Source organism: Hypanus sabinus, unplaced genomic scaffold (assembly GCF_030144855.1).
Source record: "Hypanus sabinus isolate sHypSab1 unplaced genomic scaffold, sHypSab1.hap1 scaffold_628, whole genome shotgun sequence".
Taxonomy (NCBI): Eukaryota; Metazoa; Chordata; class Chondrichthyes; order Myliobatiformes; family Dasyatidae; genus Hypanus; species Hypanus sabinus.
The window spans coordinates 155,281-175,011 of NW_026781484.1; the positions used below are offsets into that span (position 1 = coordinate 155,281).

At 41.8% G+C, this 19,731-nt stretch overlaps 1 protein-coding gene across 2 annotated transcripts in view; it reads right to left on the reverse strand.

Annotated features, from left to right (window-relative positions):
• Nucleotides 1–19,731, reverse strand: part of LOC132389691 (NACHT, LRR and PYD domains-containing protein 3-like) — a 49,007-nt gene that overhangs the window by 16,001 nt on the left and 13,275 nt on the right. For both annotated transcript variants that reach the window (XM_059962247.1, XM_059962248.1), the window contains exons 3-4: nt 6,393–6,485; nt 2–168 (exon numbers count right to left, since the gene is read on the reverse strand). In XM_059962247.1, the coding sequence (XP_059818230.1) occupies nt 2–168; nt 6,393–6,453 (228 nt within the window). In that variant the 5' untranslated portion in view covers nt 6,454–6,485. The remainder of the gene's footprint in view (nt 1; nt 169–6,392; nt 6,486–19,731) is intronic.

A 19,731-nucleotide genomic window follows, 5' to 3' on the forward strand; every position in this document is an offset into this window, starting at 1 on the left:
CCCGATGTTCCTGTACACTGAACTGATTCTTGGCCATTAACGCCAGGCTCACTTCGTGCACCCCTCCTTCCATCGCCTGCTCCAGCCTGTCCCGGTAGATATCCGTCAACCGCAGCAGCTGGGAATCGTTACAACTTGCCAGGAGCTTGGTGATCACTGAGCTCGGACCTGTGGGGAAAATGGGGAGCATTAAAGAAATTTCAACACCATACTGGGTGGTAACTTTCTCTCTGGAACCTGAAGATCACAACAAAACACAGTCCGGGGGAGGGGGGGGGGGACACGTGATGACGTAGGATCGAGACGCGGGAAACCAGCTCTCCCGTAAAAAATCAGTAAATTAATGCTTACGTGAAGAAAAGTTAGTAAATACTTTCTAAAAGTTACTTATAAACTACTCCGGATTGTTTCAAACTGTGTCTCACAAACAGAAGATGAAGAAAACTACTACCGTGAAGACAACGCAACTTGGAACAGAATCAAGGCCCGCTGCTGCCAGAGAACCGGGGCTCAGGTACATTTTACCTGCGGTGATACAGACCAGGAAACTGCGGCAACATCGACCATTTCCAAAGAAAAAGTCCAACAAGAACTGCGCAAACGTGAAGGAAGGAACATGCGCAAACGCGAACAACCTGAAATACAAATCCCAGTTACGATTGAAACCGGAAGTGAAAGTGAATCTGCGGCAGATTCAGATTCTCTGGATAAATCAGACGAAGATGGAGGTAAAAGTTTTTCTGGAAATATAGAAAAAACTTTGATGCAAATAATGCGTAAATTAGAAAAAATAAACGCATTAAAAGAAATCAGAAAAAGGTAAATATGGAGATTATGTTTGATAAAATGATAAAAAGACAGGAAAATGGAAAGAGAATTACAGACTTGGAAGCCACAACCGAAGACGTGGTTGAAAGAATGAACAAAACGGAAGATAATATCTCTGCCTGGACATCAGAAAGAAAACCATTGTTGGAAAAAGTGGATAAGCTAGAAAATTTTAGTAGACGAAACAATATTAAGATTGTTGGACTTAAAGAAGATATAGAAGGAGAAGATCCAATAGTTTTTTTTCAAAAATGGACCCCTGAAAACTTGGAAATGGAAGAAAGTCTAAATGAAATTGAAAGGACTCATAGAGCCTTAAGATCAAGACCTCAAGCTGATCAAAATCCGCAATCAAATTTGATAAAATGCTTAAGATACCAAGATAAAGGCTGCCCACTGTGCCAGAAAGAGTAAAGGGACATTGATGATAGAAGGGAAAGCAGTTCTTTTCTATCCTGATATAAGTTATAACCTTCTGAAGAGAAAAAAGGAATTTAACCCAGTGAATTTTTTTTTCTTCTTAAGTATATACTTTTCTATGTCGCGGGGGAGCTGGAGGAGCTTTGGATCGATTGCTACGGGATTGACGTGTGTAATCATGGAGATTGCCATGACCCGTACAACAGATAGGGGTAATGTTGTGTTCTTTTTTTACCCACAACATTTGTAGGGGGGAATTTTGTTTTTTTCTTTATATTCTATTTTTCTTCTATCTTTTTTTGCCTGGATGTTTGGTGGGGACACACATAGCAGCATGGAGAATTTTAAAAAGATTCCCCAAGGTTCCACGAAAGTTGAAAGATTAGGTATTATTATAGATTGGAGTAACCCAATTAAAAATAATGACTAATTTACTATATTTTTAATGTTTTAATGTTAATGGGCTTAATGGACCGGTGAAAAGAAAAATAATCTTAACACACATTAAAAAAATGAAAATATATATAGCTTTTTTACAAGAAGCACACTTAATAGAGAAAGGACATCAGAAATTAAAAAGAGATTGGGTTGGAAATGTTATTGCAGCTTCATTTAACTCAAAGGCGAGAGGAGTTGCAATTTTGGTTAATAAAAAATTACCAATTAAAATACAAAATGTATTAATTGATTTGACGAGGAGATATGTAATTATACATTGCCATTTTTTTTCAGAAATATGGACTCTTATGAATATTTATGCACCAAATGAAAATGATGTAAAATTTATACGAGGTCTTTTTGAATTTAGCTAACGCACATGACAAAATATTAATAGGCGGAGATTTTAACTTTTGTCTAGATCCAGTTTTCGATAGATCAACAAAGGTTGTCACAAAATCAAAAGTAGCAAAATTAACTTTATCATTGATAAAAGATTGAAATATGGAGAAGTATTAGTCCAAAAGTAAGAGATTATTCATTTTATTAAAATAGACATAAAACTTATTCAAGGATAGATTTTTTCCTACTAACAATGAATATTCAAGACAGAGTGAAAATATGGAATATAAAGCAAGAATATTGTCAGATCATTCTCCTTTGATAATGACATTGATAATGATAGATAAAGAGGAATCAATGAAGGCATATTGGAGAGATCAGATAATGTTATACTTCTAAAACTAAGAAGGAATATATGATAGAAATAGATCAATTGGAAAAAGAGATTACAAAATTAGAAAAAGAATCTCAAAGATATATGACAGAAGAAAAATGAAGACAACTTGTTAACAAGAAGTTACAATATAATACACTTCAGGCATATGGAACAGAAAACGCAATTATGAGAACTAAACAGAGATATTATGAACTAGGTGAAAGATCACATAAGTTTCTTGCTTGGCAGTTAAAAACAGACCAGACTTCTAAAATGATGAATGCAATTCGAACAAGAGTAAATAAAATTTCTTATAAACCATTAGAAATTAATGAAACTTTTAAGAATTTTTATTTTGAGCTGTGTAAGTCAGAACCAAAACATGATAATGTCAAGATAGAAAGGTTTTTATCACTAATAACTCTTACAAAATTGAGTTCAGAAAAACAGAAGCGATTTGATGTGCCTTTTGCATTAAAAGAGGTCGAAGAAGCTCTACGATCATTTCAAAATAATAAATCCCCAGGAAAAGATGGTTTTCCACCTCAATTTTATTAAAAATTTTAAGATTTATTAATTCCTGCTTTTATGGAGTTAATACACCAAGCGGAAAGAATGCATAAACTTCCAGAATCTTTTTCGACAGCTATTTTAATAGTATTGCCAAAAAAATATAGAGATCTTTGAAAGCCAACATCATATAGACCTATTTCTTTGTTAAACACTGACTATAAAATAATAGCAAAAATCTTAACTAACAGATTATCTAAATGCTTACCAAAATTAATACATATGGATCAAACAGGATTTGTTAAAAATAGACAATAGGCAGATAATGTAACTCAGTTATTTAGCATAATTCATTTGGCTCAGAAGTGGGAGGAAATGAGTGTGGCAGTTGCTTTAGATGCAGAGAAAGCATTTGATAGATTGGAATGGGATTTTTTATTTAAGGTATTGGAAAAATATGGATTAGGAATGTCCTTTATAAAATGGATTAAAACCTTCAATACTAATCCCAAAGCTAAAGTAGTGACAAATGGTCAATTTTCAACACCATTTCAGTTAACAAGGTCAACGAGGCAAGGTTGTCCATTATCACCTGCTTTATTTGTGTTGGCGATAGAGCCATTAGCTGAATTAATTAGAATGGACCCAGATATTAAGGGTTTCCGAGTTAACCAGGAGGAATACAAGATTAACTTATTTGCTGATGATGTTCTGTTTTATTTAACAAACCCATTGTACTCGTTGCGTAAATTATCCTCTAGATTAGAAGAATATGGGAAAGTTTACCGACTCCGTGTCGTTATTGTAGTGCTGCGTGTAGCACACCGCTACAAGGCTACAAAATAAATTGGGATAAAAGTGAAATTTTACCTCTTACTAAAGGAAATTATAGTCAATGTCGATTAATAAATCAATTTAGATGGCCGATAAATGGTATAAAATATTTAGGTATAAGAGTTGATAATGATATAAAGAACTTATATAAATTAAATTATTTACCATTATTGATAAAAATTCAAGAAATCTTGATAAATGGATGACATTACTAATAACATTAGTAGGTAGAGTAAATACCATAAAAATGAATATATTCCCTAGATTACAGTACTTGTTCCAATCACTACCAATACAATTACCCCAGAAGTTTTTTCAAGAGTTAAATAAATATGTGAGGAGGTTCCTTTGGAAAGGTATGATGTCAAGAATATCTTTGGAAAAATTGACATGGAAATTCGATCTAGGAGGGTTACAACTTCCAAATTTTAAGAATTATTATAAAGCAAATCAACTTAGATTTATTGCATCTTTTTTTGAGAAAGATAGACCGGCATGGATTAGAATAGAACTAGCTAAAATAGGAGCAAATACACCAGAAGATATTATATATAAATGGGAATCTAAATGGATACGGGAAAAGAAAGAATCTCCTATATGAAAACATTTGATTGATTGCTGGAATAAGATAAATGTTGATGATGAGATAAAGAAATCTTTATTAGCAAAGAGATCTTTAATTCAAAATAGACTTATTCCTTTTACAATGGATAATCAACTTTTATATAATTGTTTTCAGAAAGGGATTAGATAAATAGGAGATTGTTTTGAAGGAGGTATATTAATGTCATTTGATCATTTAAAGAATAGATATAAAATATCAAACAACACTCTTTTTTGTTACTTCCAATTAAGGGCATTTTTAAGAGAAAAATTGGGTCAAACAACGTTATTGCCGAAATCTAATGAAATAGAAACTTTAGTTCAAAAAGGAAAAACTAAAAAAAAAATATTTTTCGTATGTATAGTTTGATTCAAAAACAGGCAATTAAACAAGGAATCCATAAGTCAAGACAAAAATGGGAAAGTGACTTGAATATTAAAATTGAAGAAACAAATTGGTCAAGACTATGTTTTGATAGTATGACAAATACAATAAGTGTCTGGTTAAGATTAGTGCAATGTAATTTTTACATCAATTATATATTACACCACAAAAAAAATAAATTAATTAAACCCAAATTTATCAGCTCAGTGTTTCCGATGTAACCAAGAAATTGGTACTTTTTTACATTCTACCTGGTCTTGTTCTAAAATTCAACTTTTTGGACAAATTTAAGAGTTTTACTGGAAAAAAAATTATTGGAACACAACTTCCACATAACCCTATATTATTTTTATTCGGCGATATTGACGGGTTAAAACCAAAACCCAAATTGAATAAATATCAAGAATTCATAAAAATTGCACTGTCAGTAGCCAAAAAGGCTATTGCAGTTACTTGGAAATCGGATTCATACTTAAGTATAGATCGTCGGAAGAATGAAATTTCCAGCTGTATTCCACTTGAAAAAATTACATATAATTTAAGAGATAAATATGAAACATTTTTGAACATTTGGCGCCCTTATTTACAAAAGACAGGATTAACTATATAGGTGCTCCGAAGATAAAAAACATTGGTTATTTGGGGAAATAAATAAATATATATACTAAAGTTATTATGAACTCCGTGGAGCATGTGGGATCTTCCAATATCCAGGCATTCTTTCTTTCTTTTTTTTTTCTTTTTTCTTCTTTTTCTTTTTCTTTTCTTCTATAGGGATGTTAGGGGGGAGGGGTTAAGGGGAGGGGGAAAGGGTAGATATTTTTTTCTTTCTGTAATCATTTGAAAACTCAATATTTTTTTTAAAAAAACAAAACACAGTCCGAGATATATATATGGGAGAGAACAGGTTTGGGTCAGAGGGTAGGGGTCGCCGGGGTGCAGGAGGTAGTATAGTTCCATCTGTTGAAGTCTGCTCTTTCGTGACCCCAGGAATACACCTCTCTGTTTGGAAAGGACTCTGCTGATTGCTGAGAATATAGTAACCCATCACCATCACTCTCCTGGTATTGTCCATCACCACCGCTTTGCTCTGGGTTACTGTCTGCCTGCCTGGTCAACCCCTTCCTCAGCAAATCTCTGGGATTTCTCACAAAATGCTGCAGGTACTCAGCAGGTCAGGCAGCGTCTATGGAGGAGAATAAACAATTAATGTTTCGGGCCAAGGCCCTTCATCGGACTGGAAATGAGGAGACAGAAATTCTAGATATTGTCACATTACTTTCTATTCCTTGTGGTCCTGATCTGAAATGTTGACCGTTTATTCCTGTCCATGGATGCTACCTAACCTGCTGAATTCTGCCAATATTTTGTGTGTCTTTTTGTTGCCCAAAACTTTCAGCATCTGCAGAATGTCTTGTCTCCTGGTGTAACTCGCTATTTTAATGTGCATCACAATCTGTTAGAGGAGCAGGAGCAGACGGTAACTGTATTCCTTCCATGTGTGACTGAGTTTCCCCCAGAGATGTTAACTCTCTTTTTCTCTCTCTAATCTCCCTGCTCAGTTTTCACAAATACTTTGTGAATTGCCTATATTGCATTAAACTCAGACGCAGAATCCGCAGAGTATTTATAAATTTAAATAATTCGCCAACATACCCGTGTCCTTTCCTGATGTTGACGTCACTGGAGCTCCTCCACTGCTCGAACCTTGATGCATTTTGGGGACAGGTGTGATCAGTTTTTACTGTTCTGTAACAAAACAAAACAACAACAGGAGGGTCAGACATTAATTACAGGAGAATACTGTATTGTTTTTAAACGGATGCGAACACTTCCAAACATCTTGGGCCGATCTACTGAAGCCTTGACATGGCCGGATCCACCTGTGCCCATTCACCCACAGTCACACAATGTCCATTTCCGATCTCTCCATGGATTGTACACTGGACCAGGATTCTCCAGGGTATCTACTCTCTGCATTGCAGGCAATTCCCTTTTTGGAACCAATCTTGTGTCCCGGACCAGGACTGTTGCTTCTACGGAATGGCAAGGCAGATTGAGCAGACAGCGCCCATTGCTTTGGTCCTCCTACCACTGGTGGCGCTGTGGTGAGTAATGGACAAGTGTTACAACAGTGTGAGCTGAAACATTTCTGCTGATGATGAGACGATGCTGACGATTCCTCTCGTCACTGGATTATACAGATTTCTCAGTCACTCCTGATTCTCACTGTCTCCTTTCAGGTTAACATCGTCTGGCATTGACACCTACAGCAATATAGGATTTGAGTCTACAGAGTGACATCCTGAACAATGCAATATTACCTATAGCATCGTAACATTTTGTCCTGAACCACTATAGTTTTTTTTTTTTCCGGCAGGACTTTTAAGGCCATTATTAGCACCAAAATTCGGTTAATATTTCTTTGAGCATATCACCTGGCTATTCTCAGATAGTTAGTTAAACACCTTGGTAAACACAATGTCAACATGCCATACATCCAGAACAACAAGTTGGGAAAAATCATTAAAATAAGTAAAATAAGATGCTGGAGTTATTCAACAAGACAGAGAGTATGTTAATATTTCAGGTGGCAGACCCTGTATCAGAGCTGAACTTGTGTGTAGGAGCCATGTATCTGTTCTCTATCAGCATTGCATCCTGCGTTGTGTATTTATGATGTTTTTATGGTAACTAGTTGCATCAGTAGGGGTGTAGTACACGCAAAGGGAGTCAGTTATATATTTGTGCTTTGTTCCATGCAGTACACAGCCCTAACGCCCTTCCTTTGGACAACATCCGTGGCGTGGAGAGGGGAGACTTACAGCTTGGGCAACTGCCGGTCTTCCATAAGAAAAATACCTTGCCCAGGCTTGCGCCCTGGAAACTTCCCAAGGTGCAAATCCATGTCTATGGAGACTAACGGAGGCCAACTACACTACCCAGCTGGGGACTGACGGATGTCATATATTTTGTTATTATCCACTCAAATACGCTGAACTTAAACTTGGGTTCAGATCAGTTTCATCGCTTCAAGATTGTATGTTTACTGATTTCTAATAAAGGATCGAATACTTATCACTGACATTTGTAACAATCATTATTGGATTTGAGGGCACGTCATGTAAGTAGAACAAATTTGTGGGGGGTCGCCAGCAATGGCAAATTAGCTTGGTTACATTTCACCGCTACATTCTCAACAGATGTTTCTCAACCTGCCGATCATTTGATTATTCTGAGATGCTGAGTATTTTGCTTCAGTTTTCACCAGTGAAAAGGACCCTGGCAATTGTGGGGATGACTTACAGCAGACTGAAACACATGAGTGTATGGACTTTAAGAACGAGCATGCACTGGATCCTTTGAGAGGTTTTAAGTTAGATAAGTCGCTGGGACTGAACGAGATAATCCCATGCTACTGTATGAATCGTGGGAGGAGATTGCTAATCCCCTGACGACGATCTTCACATCATCAATGAGGTGGGGAGGTGTGCCAGAGGATTGGAAGTTTGCAAATGTTGTTCGCTTGTTTAAGAAAGGGAGTAGATAACTGAGAAAATTATAGACCAGTAAGCATTTGGAGAGACATAATCTGATTAGGGGTAGTCAGCACGGCTTTGTCGAAGGCAGGTCACACCTAATGATCCTGATTGAATTTTTTGAGATGTAACAAAACACACTGATGAAGGTAGAGCAGTGGAAGTACTGTCTATGCATTTCAGTAAGAGGTTAGCTAAGGTTCCCCATGGAAAGCTCATTTAGAAAATAATGAGTGATGGGATCCAAGGAGACCTTGCTTTGTGGATCCAGAATTGGCATGCAGACAGAAGGCAAAGGGCGGTTGTAGATATTTTGTATTCTGCGTGGATGATGATGACCGATAGTGTTCCGTTGGGTCTGTTCTGTGACCCCTTCTCTTTGTGATTTTTACAACTGACCCGGATGAGGAAGTTGAAGGATGGGTTAGTAAGTTTGCTGAAGACACAAAAGTTGGGAGAGTTGTGGATCGTCTGCAGGGTTGTCAGATGTTACAGGTCAACATCGATAGGATACAGAACTGGGCAGAGAAGTGGCAGAAGAATTTCAATACAGATAAGCGTGAAGTGGTTCTTTTCGGTCAAATTTCAAGATAATATAATATTAATGGTAATACTCCTGTCAATCTGGAGGATCAGTGAGATCTTGGGGTTCGTGTCGATTGAACACTCAAAGCTGCTGCACACGTTGACAGTGTTGATAAGAAAGCATATTGTGTTGACATTTATCAACCATGGAATTGAGTTCAAGGACATGAGGTAATGTTACAGAAATATAAGACCTTGATTAGACCCCACTTGGGAGTACTGTGTTCAGTTCTGGTCACCTCACCACAGGAAACTGTATGGCTGCTTTAGAGGGAGCACAGAGGAAATTTACAAGGACTTGCTTTGGATCCAGAATAACAATTATTTTGTTCTCCTTTACATTTGTAAACAATCTTGAATCCTGAACCTTGGGGATAATAACACGACTAACCATATTATCTATGCCACTTGATTTCATCAACTCCTATAATGTCACCCTCATTCTCCTCTGGAATAAAGATCCAGCTCGGCCAACCTCTGCCTATGACTCGGCCCTCTAGTCCAGGCAGCATCTTCAGCAATCTCGTCTGCACCCGATCCAACTTGATAGTATCTTTCCTGCAGCAGGGTCAACACAACTGTACAGAATACTCTGTGTCGCCACACCAACAATATAATGCCCATAATCCGGAACTCAATGCCCTAACTGATGAAGGCCAGCATGATTAAAGCCGTCATTTCCACCCTCTATACTTGCCCGTCCACTTTCAGTGACTGTACTCTTGTACTCCCAGGTCGCTCTGTTCCGCAACACTTGTTGTGTTCCCATTCACTACACCAGTCTCACCTCGTTTGACTGTCCAAAATGCACCATCGCTCACTTGTCCAAGTTGAAAACCATTTGGCATTGCTCAGCCCATCTCCATAACTGACCAAGCTGTCTTTGAAATTCATTGTCACCTGTTGCCTGATAAGCCGGTCTCCCGAATTTAGTCTCCCTGTCTGCACATGACTGTGTCGGCACCCACAGCTCTCATCTGCTAATTAAGTTTGTCGACGACACCGCATAGATTGGCCTCCTCTCAAGCAATAACGAGGTGGCCTACAGGGAAGAGGTCATCTCTCTGACACAGTGGTGGCAAAGTAACAACCTTCCTCTCAATGTCGCAAAAACAAAGGAGCTAGTTGTGAATTACAGGAGGAATGGAGACAGACTAACCCCTATTGACATCAATGGATCTGGGGTTGAGAGGGTGAACAGTTTTAAGTTCCTCGGCATCCACATCACCGAGGATCTCACGTGGTCTGTTCACACCAGCTGTGCGGTGAAAAAGGCACAAGAACACGTCTTTCACCTCAGACGGTTGAGGAAGTTCGGTATCGGCCCCCAAATCCTAAGAACTTTCTACAGGGGCATAACTGAGAGCATCCTGACTGGCTGTATCACTATCTGGTATGGGAACTTTACTTCACTCAATTGCAGGACTCTGCAGAGAGTGGTGCGGAGAGCCCGGCGTATCTGCAGTTGTGAACTTCCCATGATGCAGGACCTTTAAAAGGACAGGTGTGTAAAAAGGGCCCGACGGATCACTGGGGACCAGAGTCACCCCAACCACAATCTTTTCCAGCTGCTACCATCCGGGAAACGGTACTGCAGCATAAAAGCCAGGACCAAAAGGCTCCGGAACAGCTTCCTCCACCAGGCCATCAGACTAGTTAACTCACGCTCAATTGAGTGTACTCTGTATTATATGGACTGTTCAATATATTATAAATTACTTTCATTGCACATTTTGATCGAGACGTAACGTAAAGATTTCTACTCCACATGTATGTGAAGGATTTAGGAAATCAATTCAATTTAATTCAATTCAAACCTGCTCACCGTGCCATGTACGTTCATATATAAATCAATGTCATGAATTAATTACAGAGGTTTCGACACTGACACACACATCCCACTCGTCACATGCCTCCATTCGATAAAACCATTTTCAATCATCTCCCTCTGCTTCTTGTTCTCGAGCTCGGTGTGAATCCACCTCGCCAGCTCCGCGTGACTCCCACGTGACCGAACCTTCCCGATCAGCTGCCATGCGGAATCTTGTTACAGACTTTAACAAAGTTCAGATGAACAAAGTCACTGCCCAACTTCACCTAACTCCCTAGTTAACTCTTAAATAATCTCCAAATTACTTGACTGATGATGTCCTAGTGGGCAATTTAGACGGTGATCTTCCGTTAGCCAATGTCCAACATCCCGGGATTTCAGCTTCACTGCAGACAGAAAATTCCGATCCCAGCTATTGAAATACCAACCTGGACTGAAGCCTGTATACTGCCAGTTCCATATCCTCAGTCACCAGCCCAATATCATCACCCATACAAAGACGCTTTGGTGCCGGTGATTTGCCGTGGAGTTCCTGCCCTTTCCGATTCACAAACTGAGTTGGAATTGGAACCTAATGCTGCCGGGGCCGGTGCTCAGGCTGGTTCCCCGGTCTGTATAGAGGATGCGGATACACTTCAGCCTGATCCCAGCAGCTAAACCGAGCACATTTGATCACAATCTTCCTGCTGTGTGGGATCTTGCCCAGCACAGCTGGCTGCCACGTTTCCTGCAGTGTAGCAGGAACAAAATGTAAAATTATACAGTAGAAAATGCTGAGAACTCAGTACATCAGAATACATCTCTGAAAGGAAAAATGGTGGAAGACCCAGTTCCAGAACTGAGACTGTCCAAGATGCTGCCGATCTGCTGAGCGTTTCCAGTATTTTCTCCTCCTTACTTTAAATTTCCTGCAACTGTAGTATTTTCTCCCTCTTCATTTTAATGCACAGATAGTAACTGATTGCCATCCTAAACTGTAAATACCATCCCACCCCAACCACTCTGTTAGTTCTGAGTTCATTCTGACCCTGGTGTAACACATTTCGTACGGTCAATGATCACAGCATCCTTTTCTCCCACTATCAATCACTCTGTTACATTTGCTCCTGAGGTCACTGTCTCTACGCTGAGAGGCGGTGACCACAGAGCGATAAAAAGTGCAACACTTGCTGCAGCTCTGACGGGCCGTTACCCTGGAAACGGAGGAAATGGTTCACCGAAAATAAACAAAAAATGAAATAACAAACACAACTTCAGATGCTATGGGTTACATTATGGCAAAGGTTAACACTGTAGCCATTTTGTAAAGGTGAAACTAAAATACAAATGACTGCTTTTTACTCTGCCACGTGCTGTGTTCAGTTAAACCACTGGTAGTCCTAACTGTCAAAAAAACAATTCTGGAAAAGATGGAAAGCAAAACTTGATTGTGAAGACAAAGTTTAAAAGAGAGATTGCAGAAATATATCATTGTAGCAATAGGAACAGTCTGGGCAGAGGTTAAACAAGATGGTTGATATATATTATTGAGGTGATGGCATACAGACTGGACAGACGTTGAACAAGATGGTTGATATTTTTCATTGAGGTGGTGGAATACAGGCTGGGCAGAGGATTAACAAGATGGTTGATATATATCACTGAGGTCATGGGATACAGGTTGGACAGAGGTTGAACAAGATGGTTGATATATATCGTTGAGGTGGTGGAATACAGACCGGACAGAGGTTGAACAAGATGGTTGATATTTTTCATTGAGGTGGTGGGATACAGGCTGGGCAGAGGATTAACAAGATGGTTGATATATATCACTGAGGTCATGGGATACAGGTTGGACAGAGGTTGAACAAGATGGTTGATATATATCATTGAGGTGGTGGGATACAGACTGGGCAGTGGTTGAAAAAGATGGCTGATATATAACACTGACTTGGTGGGACAGAGGCTGGACAGAGGTTGAACCAAATCGGCACGTGATGAGCAGATGGAGCCAGATGGGAGAATGGGATCAAGGGCGGTCTCTGATGTTCCTCCCGCAATACACAGATAATAGATAATAATAGTACACACTGGTAGATAACAGATTCCAATATAACAAAGCCAGAACAAACAATAAGAATTTTGGTATATGTCATTTTCTACTCGACACACTTTATCAATTCACCGCAGAAAGTATCCCATTCGATACTTCACATCTTCATATGGATACTGCTCTTCCTTTAATTGAATGAAATAGCGGAGAACAGTGATTGAGCTGAGTACGTAATAGAAACCAACCCTCCCTCCATGGACTCTGTCTATACTTCCCACTGCCTCAGTAAAACAGACAACATAAGGAAAGATCCCCGCAACCCTGAACATTCTCACTTCTCCCCCTCCCATCGGGACGAAGATAAAACAAAACAGAAACATGCCACCGGGCTCAAGGACGGTGTCCATTCTGCTGTTAGAAGCGAACAGCGTGACGAGTGGACTCCTGACCTCACAGTCTAAATCGATGTGACCTTGCACCACATATCTACCTGCACTGCACTTTCTCTGTAACCAGAATGATTTGTTTTACCTCAATGTACTGCTGCAATGTATTGATTTGTGTGGATGATACCAAAGACATGATTTTTACTCCACCTCTGTACATGGAAAACATTCCACATTTCAATCGTGTGGAAATATTAGACAGCCTGGGTTGCTCCTTTGGAAATTTTGGAGGGAGTGGACACTTTTCCGAGAAACCCAGATAAATGAACAAGACATAATTCTCTCATTAATAGGGCCAGATATCGGGAAACACTCTCAGCATTTCGGCAAGTTGTGGTAACGGAAAGAAGATGAAAATAAACTTCCCAGTCCCCCGAGAGGACGTGAGAGATCTGGATTTCACTGTCCTGTCTGAACTGGGAAAGATGAAACTACTCATACACGTGGAGGAGTGTCCCGATGGTGCGATTACTCTGGTTAACCCTCGCGGTCTGCAAGAACACAATAGGCCGAACGGCCGCTTCCAGTGTGCTGCAAATATGTAAAACAATTATCGACCCCAGGCATCCATACAAGTGAAGTTTGGATCCAGTACCGGGCCGGGTGATGGAGGTAAAGTTCACCAGGTACGTCTTAATGGATGGGTTCAGTCTCGGCATCACCACCTCATCCCTCTCCTGGGACCAGAACACCAGGGGCTGAACGGCAGCTCATCTCAGGCGGTTCGGTGTGAAGGTCCCATAACCCAGACCGACCACGACAGGTTGTGTCCAGGAAGCGGGACGAGACCACCGGTTCGAGGATGTTAACGGGACTCCCTGCCCATCATCAGGTGCCCAACTTCCCCCGGGATCGGCTTCCGTACTCACCGATGGGAAAATGTAGGTCACGTTTACCCGTAGTGACCGGTTATCAACACCCACCGATGAGAACTTGATCAATTGTTCCCGCAGAAAGCGATCGGTCCTCCGGCTCCCAGACGACGATCCGCTTCAACAGAGAACGGAACGAAAACCCCGCCCATCCGGAGACTGTGAGAGTGGGGGCGGGGCTTCGGAAGCGAAACCCTCAGATGCTGCAGATCTGCGTTTGAAATGGGAGTGAGAACCTGGATCACGTGACGGGTGGAGGGTTTCCCGTCTGAACCGGTGACTCTGCTCCTCGCCCCTCACACACTGCCCAATCTACAGGCCGCATTTTACATATTATTTCATATTTAACCCAGCTACATTTTTAATCTCTCCCTCTGCATCTTCCCCGTCCCCATCGCTCCACACCCGGTTCTCAGAGTTACTGGATCAATTCTCATCCCGGTCCGACACTGAATTCCCACCCGAAGAAGAATTGTGCAGGTTTCATTGAAATCACTTCTCCGTTTATAAACACTAATTTCTATTCACATTCCTCCGGAGCCTCACTGGACAGGAACACTGAAACATCAAGTGAGAAACAGGAGGAGGTGACCATTCAGCCCATCAAACCATCAATAAGATGGCGGCGGCTCTCCCATCTCAGCAACATGTTTATACCCTATCCTCATTTCCTCGATCCCTTCGGTCTCCACACAACTGTCGGTCTCTGTTTTATGTGAAGACGATCACTGAGACTTCAACGTCCTCCAGGAATCAATCTGGTGAATCTCTAAAACAAACTCTCTCTTACTTGTTAGATAATCTTCCACAGAATTTGATTCCATTTCTGCAGCCCCGTGTTGTCCCAATCACTCACCTCCCACGCCTATCACTATTTCCACCTTCCCACCTCCCCCCTCACCTGGATACACCTCTCACTCCCCAGCTCTTGCCCCATCCCCACCCCTCACCTCTTTTCTCTGACTATTTTCCACTCTCAGTCCAGCCGGAGGGTCTCAGCCTGAAATGTTGACGGTCCATTTCCCTCCACAGATGCTGCCCGACCCACTGAGTTCCTCCGGCAGTTTGTTCTTTGGTCTGTGTAACCAGTGTTAGTATGTGGAGCGGGATTTTACATAATATTCCAGGTACAATCTCAACAAAGCCCAAATAATTCTTACGGTAATTGCCACACTTAAACACGAGAAAGCTTGCAAACTCTGGAAATCCAGAGTAACACAGACAAAATTCTAGAGAAATTCAGCACAGCAGGCAGTGGCTATGGAAAAGAGTAAACGGTCCACAGTTTGGACCACGAGCCTTTTTCATTCCTGAGCAGGAGGGGGAAGTGATATGAATACAAGTGTCGGGGGGGGGGGGTGGGGATAAAGTGGGGAGCTGGAAGGTGATAGGTGAAGTCAGGTGATGGTCTGTTCAAGGGCTGGAGAGGAAAGAATCAGAGCGTTGTCAATAGGAGAAAGGGAATGAGGGGACCCAGGGAGAAATGAAAGTTCAGAATGGGAGGGGGAGGGGTGGGCTTTGTTTACTGGAAGGAGAATTCATTATTCATACAATCAGGTTGGAGGGGACCCAGATGGATTATAAGATGTTGATCCGCCACCCTGAGGGCGGTCTCATCTTGGCACAAGAAGAGGCCATTGACCGGGACGTCGGAATGGGGATCAGAATTAAAATGTTTGGCCGCTGCAGAGTCTCCCATGCGGCAGATGATACAGAGATGCTCGGCAAAATGGTCTCCCAATTTATGGCTGTTCTCACCAATGTAAACGAGGCCGCATCGGGAGCACACGACAAAATAGATGACACCAGCAGATTCGCAGGTGAAGTGTCGCTTCAGCTGGAAGGACTGTTTTGTGTCTGAATGGAGGGGAGGGAGGAGGTGGACGGGTAGTTGTAGCACTTAGGCCACTTGCAGGGATAAGTGGATGGAGGGAGATTAGTGAGGAGGGATGAATGAACAAGGGAATTATGGAGGGAGTGATCTCTGTTGAAAGAAGAGGGTGGGGTGGGCGAGGAAGTTGAAAATATGTTTAGCTGTAAGATCTCTTTGGAGATGGTGGAAGTTGCAGAGGCTGAAGGGGCGGTAGGTAAGGGCAAGAGCAACTCTATCACTGTTACGGTGGTAGGAAGATGCGGTGAGCACGGAAGTACGGTAAATGTGAGTGAGGCCTGGATCAATAGTGGGGGGAGGACTGCCGGATCCTGTGAACAGATGCCGGGGGAGCAATGAAACTGAGAAAATTTACAGGCGATAGGCTGGGAAGAGGCATAGTCGAGATTATCACGGGAATCAGTAAGTTTATAAAAGATGTTGGTTAACAACCTGTCTCTGGAGATGGAGAGATCAGGAAAGCGCACGGATGTGTCAGAGATGGACCAGCTTACACTAAATAGCTCTTGGCAGGCAAGTGTAGAGACGGCAGGAGGCCTGGCAGACACGGATGTTGTTAGTATTTAAGGAGCTGAGTCACAGGGGTAGATTGAACAAGATAGAAATCTGTGAAGCACAAGAGATTGTGATGAAACTTTTTTTATGCCACAGACCCCTACCATTAACCGTGGTGTCCGTGGCTCCCAGACTGCGAACCCCTGCCAGAGGTTTACAAAGGATACCCCTGCTTGAGGTATACAAACTATGATGGTATAGATAGCGTGAACTCATGTAGTTTTTTGCCCCTCAGGTTTGGTGAGGTCATGGATTTAGGGCAATAAGTGGAATATTAAGGGGGAATCTGAGGAGGAACTATTTCGATCAGAATTCACGAATGCAAATTCAGGTTAAATTGCAAAATTTAAGAGAATTTTCTATGGGTACATGGATAAGGGAGGTATTGAGGGCTGTGGTCTGGGTGCACGTATATGGGCCTAGGCGGAGAATGACACTGACTAGATTGTCTGAAAGCCCTGTTTCTGTAAGGGAATGATTACATTGTGTGTCCTATACAATTCCATTTCCCAGGAGACGTAAATCATTCCAACGTAATGTTCTAAAAATAAATGAAAATGCAAGAAACAGTCAATAGATAAGGAATATCTGTGAAGTGAAACAAAGTTAATGTTTCAGCTCCAACTCGCTGTGTCGGAATGGCTTCAAACATTTTCTGATTTGATTTCTGGTCTCCTACAACTTGAGTCACAGACAGCTGAAAATGAGTGGGAATTTCCAAACATGGTGAGAAAACTGAACCAGAGGCAGAGAACCAACGATGCAAACACTGCGCAGATCGTTCCAGATACTCACACGCACTGTGTTTTGAGATAGCCTCTCAGGTGTCTCTGGTCTCTCCGCTCCATTGTATCTGTGGCCTTTGGCTTCGGACTCCCCAACCCTGGGGAAGAATCCTTGGTATATTTGACTGGGCATCAACGGCATTACAGACTACGTTGGGAAAAATGGCGCTGACTGCATGAGTCACGTTCCCCTCCCGTGCGCTCTAAACAATGCTTCGAGGCTCGAAACTCGAGCAAGTCACGAAAGCTGCACTCTCCGAGGAGAACAGCCACACAATGTAACAACAGCAGATGAGAGGACTGTTCAGAGATTCAACCCCTGTGAGGCAGCCGGGCCAGAAAACATCCCAGTCCATGTACTCCGTCAGTGTGGACACCAGCTCACTGATGACTTCACGGCCATCGTCAACAGTTCACTCATGTGTCTTCAAATCTATACCTTCAGAAGCAAATGACTACTGGCTAGCCTCTTCTTCAACGTCAACGAGACAAAGGAGATGGTTATCAACTTCAGGAGAACTTGCACCACTCACACACGTCTTTACATCAGCAGCTGTGGAAACCCGAAGCAGTTTCAAACTCCTGGGCGTGCACATCTCACACAACCCCTCATGGTCCCAGAACACATTCCACAATGCTCGCTCCCCAACATCTCTACTTTCTAAAAAGGCTGCAAAGAATGGACTATGTGCAGTGCATGCGGGAAAGAGGCCGGCAACAGTCCCACCCGGTCTTGCGCATGGACTCTTTGACCCACTCCCAACAGGAAAGGCTACGTGGCATCACCTCCAGGACCAGTAGACTCAAAAATAGTTATTTTCTCAAACAGTAAAGGAAATCAACACCTCCACCCAATAACTCACCGCTCCACACCCCCATCACCACTATTTTAAAATTTCCTGTCAGTCACCATATGTCCAGACACTCCTCTTCCTATTATCATTTCATGGACATACGTTCAATGTTTAAAGCTATCATATGTAGTGTGTGTTTTTATAATTGTGCTCTTTATCTTCCAGTGTTTTTTCTATTGTTCCTGCGTCAGATCCAGAATATGTTATTCTCCTTTTCACTTGTGTACTGGAATGACATTAAATAACTTGGATCTTGAATCCGAGAGAATATACCACGACCAACCAAATTATCTATGTCCCTTCCTGATTTTATAAACTTCTACAATACCACCTCATTCTCCTGTGCTCAGCTGAATAAAGATCCAGCTTGGCCAAACGTCTGCCTTTGAATAGGCCTGTAATAGCCTCACCAGTAATTTATGTAACCACAATATAATACCCATAACCCAAAGCTCAATGCCACAACTGATGAAGGCCAGCATGGTTAAAGCCTTCTTTGCTGAACTTTCAGGAAAACGTACAATTGTACTCCCCGGTTTCTCTGTTCCACACACTCGGTGTCCCATCATTCACTATTTCAGTCCCACCATGGACTGACTGTCCATCATGCACCATCAGTCACTCGTCCAATTTAAAAAACAGTTGCCATTCCACATCCCAACTCTATAACTGATCAAGATCTCTTTAAATTCATTGTATCCTGTTGTAATATCAAGCATACTTCCGAATTTTATATCAAACTTGCTGACGATGCCATGCACATTCACATTCGTTAATGTCCTGACCAATGAATTATAGAGGCCTCAGTGCTATCACTTGCATGCCACTCGTCACAAACCTCCATTCAATAAATCAATCTTCAGTCTTCACTCTCTGCTTCCTGTCATCGAGTCGGCTTGACAGATAAAACGTGTTGTAGTCGGTGATATCCGGACAACCAATGTCCAATCTCGCGGATCCTCGGCTTCACTGCAGACTGAGAAGTTCCCAATAAACACCTGTATAATTACCAAGTGGACTGAAGCCCCAAACAGCCCATTCCATTTTCTCAGAGACTTCGACCCAATATAATAACACACAACTCTGCGATGTTTGGTGCCAGCGATTTGCCGTGGTGTTCCTGACATTTCCAATTATCGTGAATTGGAACCTAATGACCCTCTGCCGGTGCCGGTGCTCAGGCTGGTTCCCCGGTCGGTACAGAGGATGAGGATGTCCTTCAGCCTGTCCACAGCAGCTAAACCGAGCACATTTGATCCCTGTGTCATCATTGTGTGGGATCTAACCCTGCACTGTTAGCTGCCATTTTTCCCACAGTGTGGCAGGAACAAAATGTTCATAATGTAAAATTATGCAATAGAAAATGCTGGGATCTCAGCTACATCTGTGAAAGTAGAAATAGTGGAAGACCCAGTTTCATAATTGGGGCTGCTCAAGGTGCTGTCGACCTGCTGGGCGTATCCTGCATTTTCTTCTTCTTGCTTTAAGTTCCCTGCAACAGTAGTATTTCCTCTCTATTGAATACAATCTGATTGTAGAAATGTTTGTGTCACCCCAAACTGTTCGGCCGTGTGTGATGAAAATGCCATCGCCACAACCATTAAT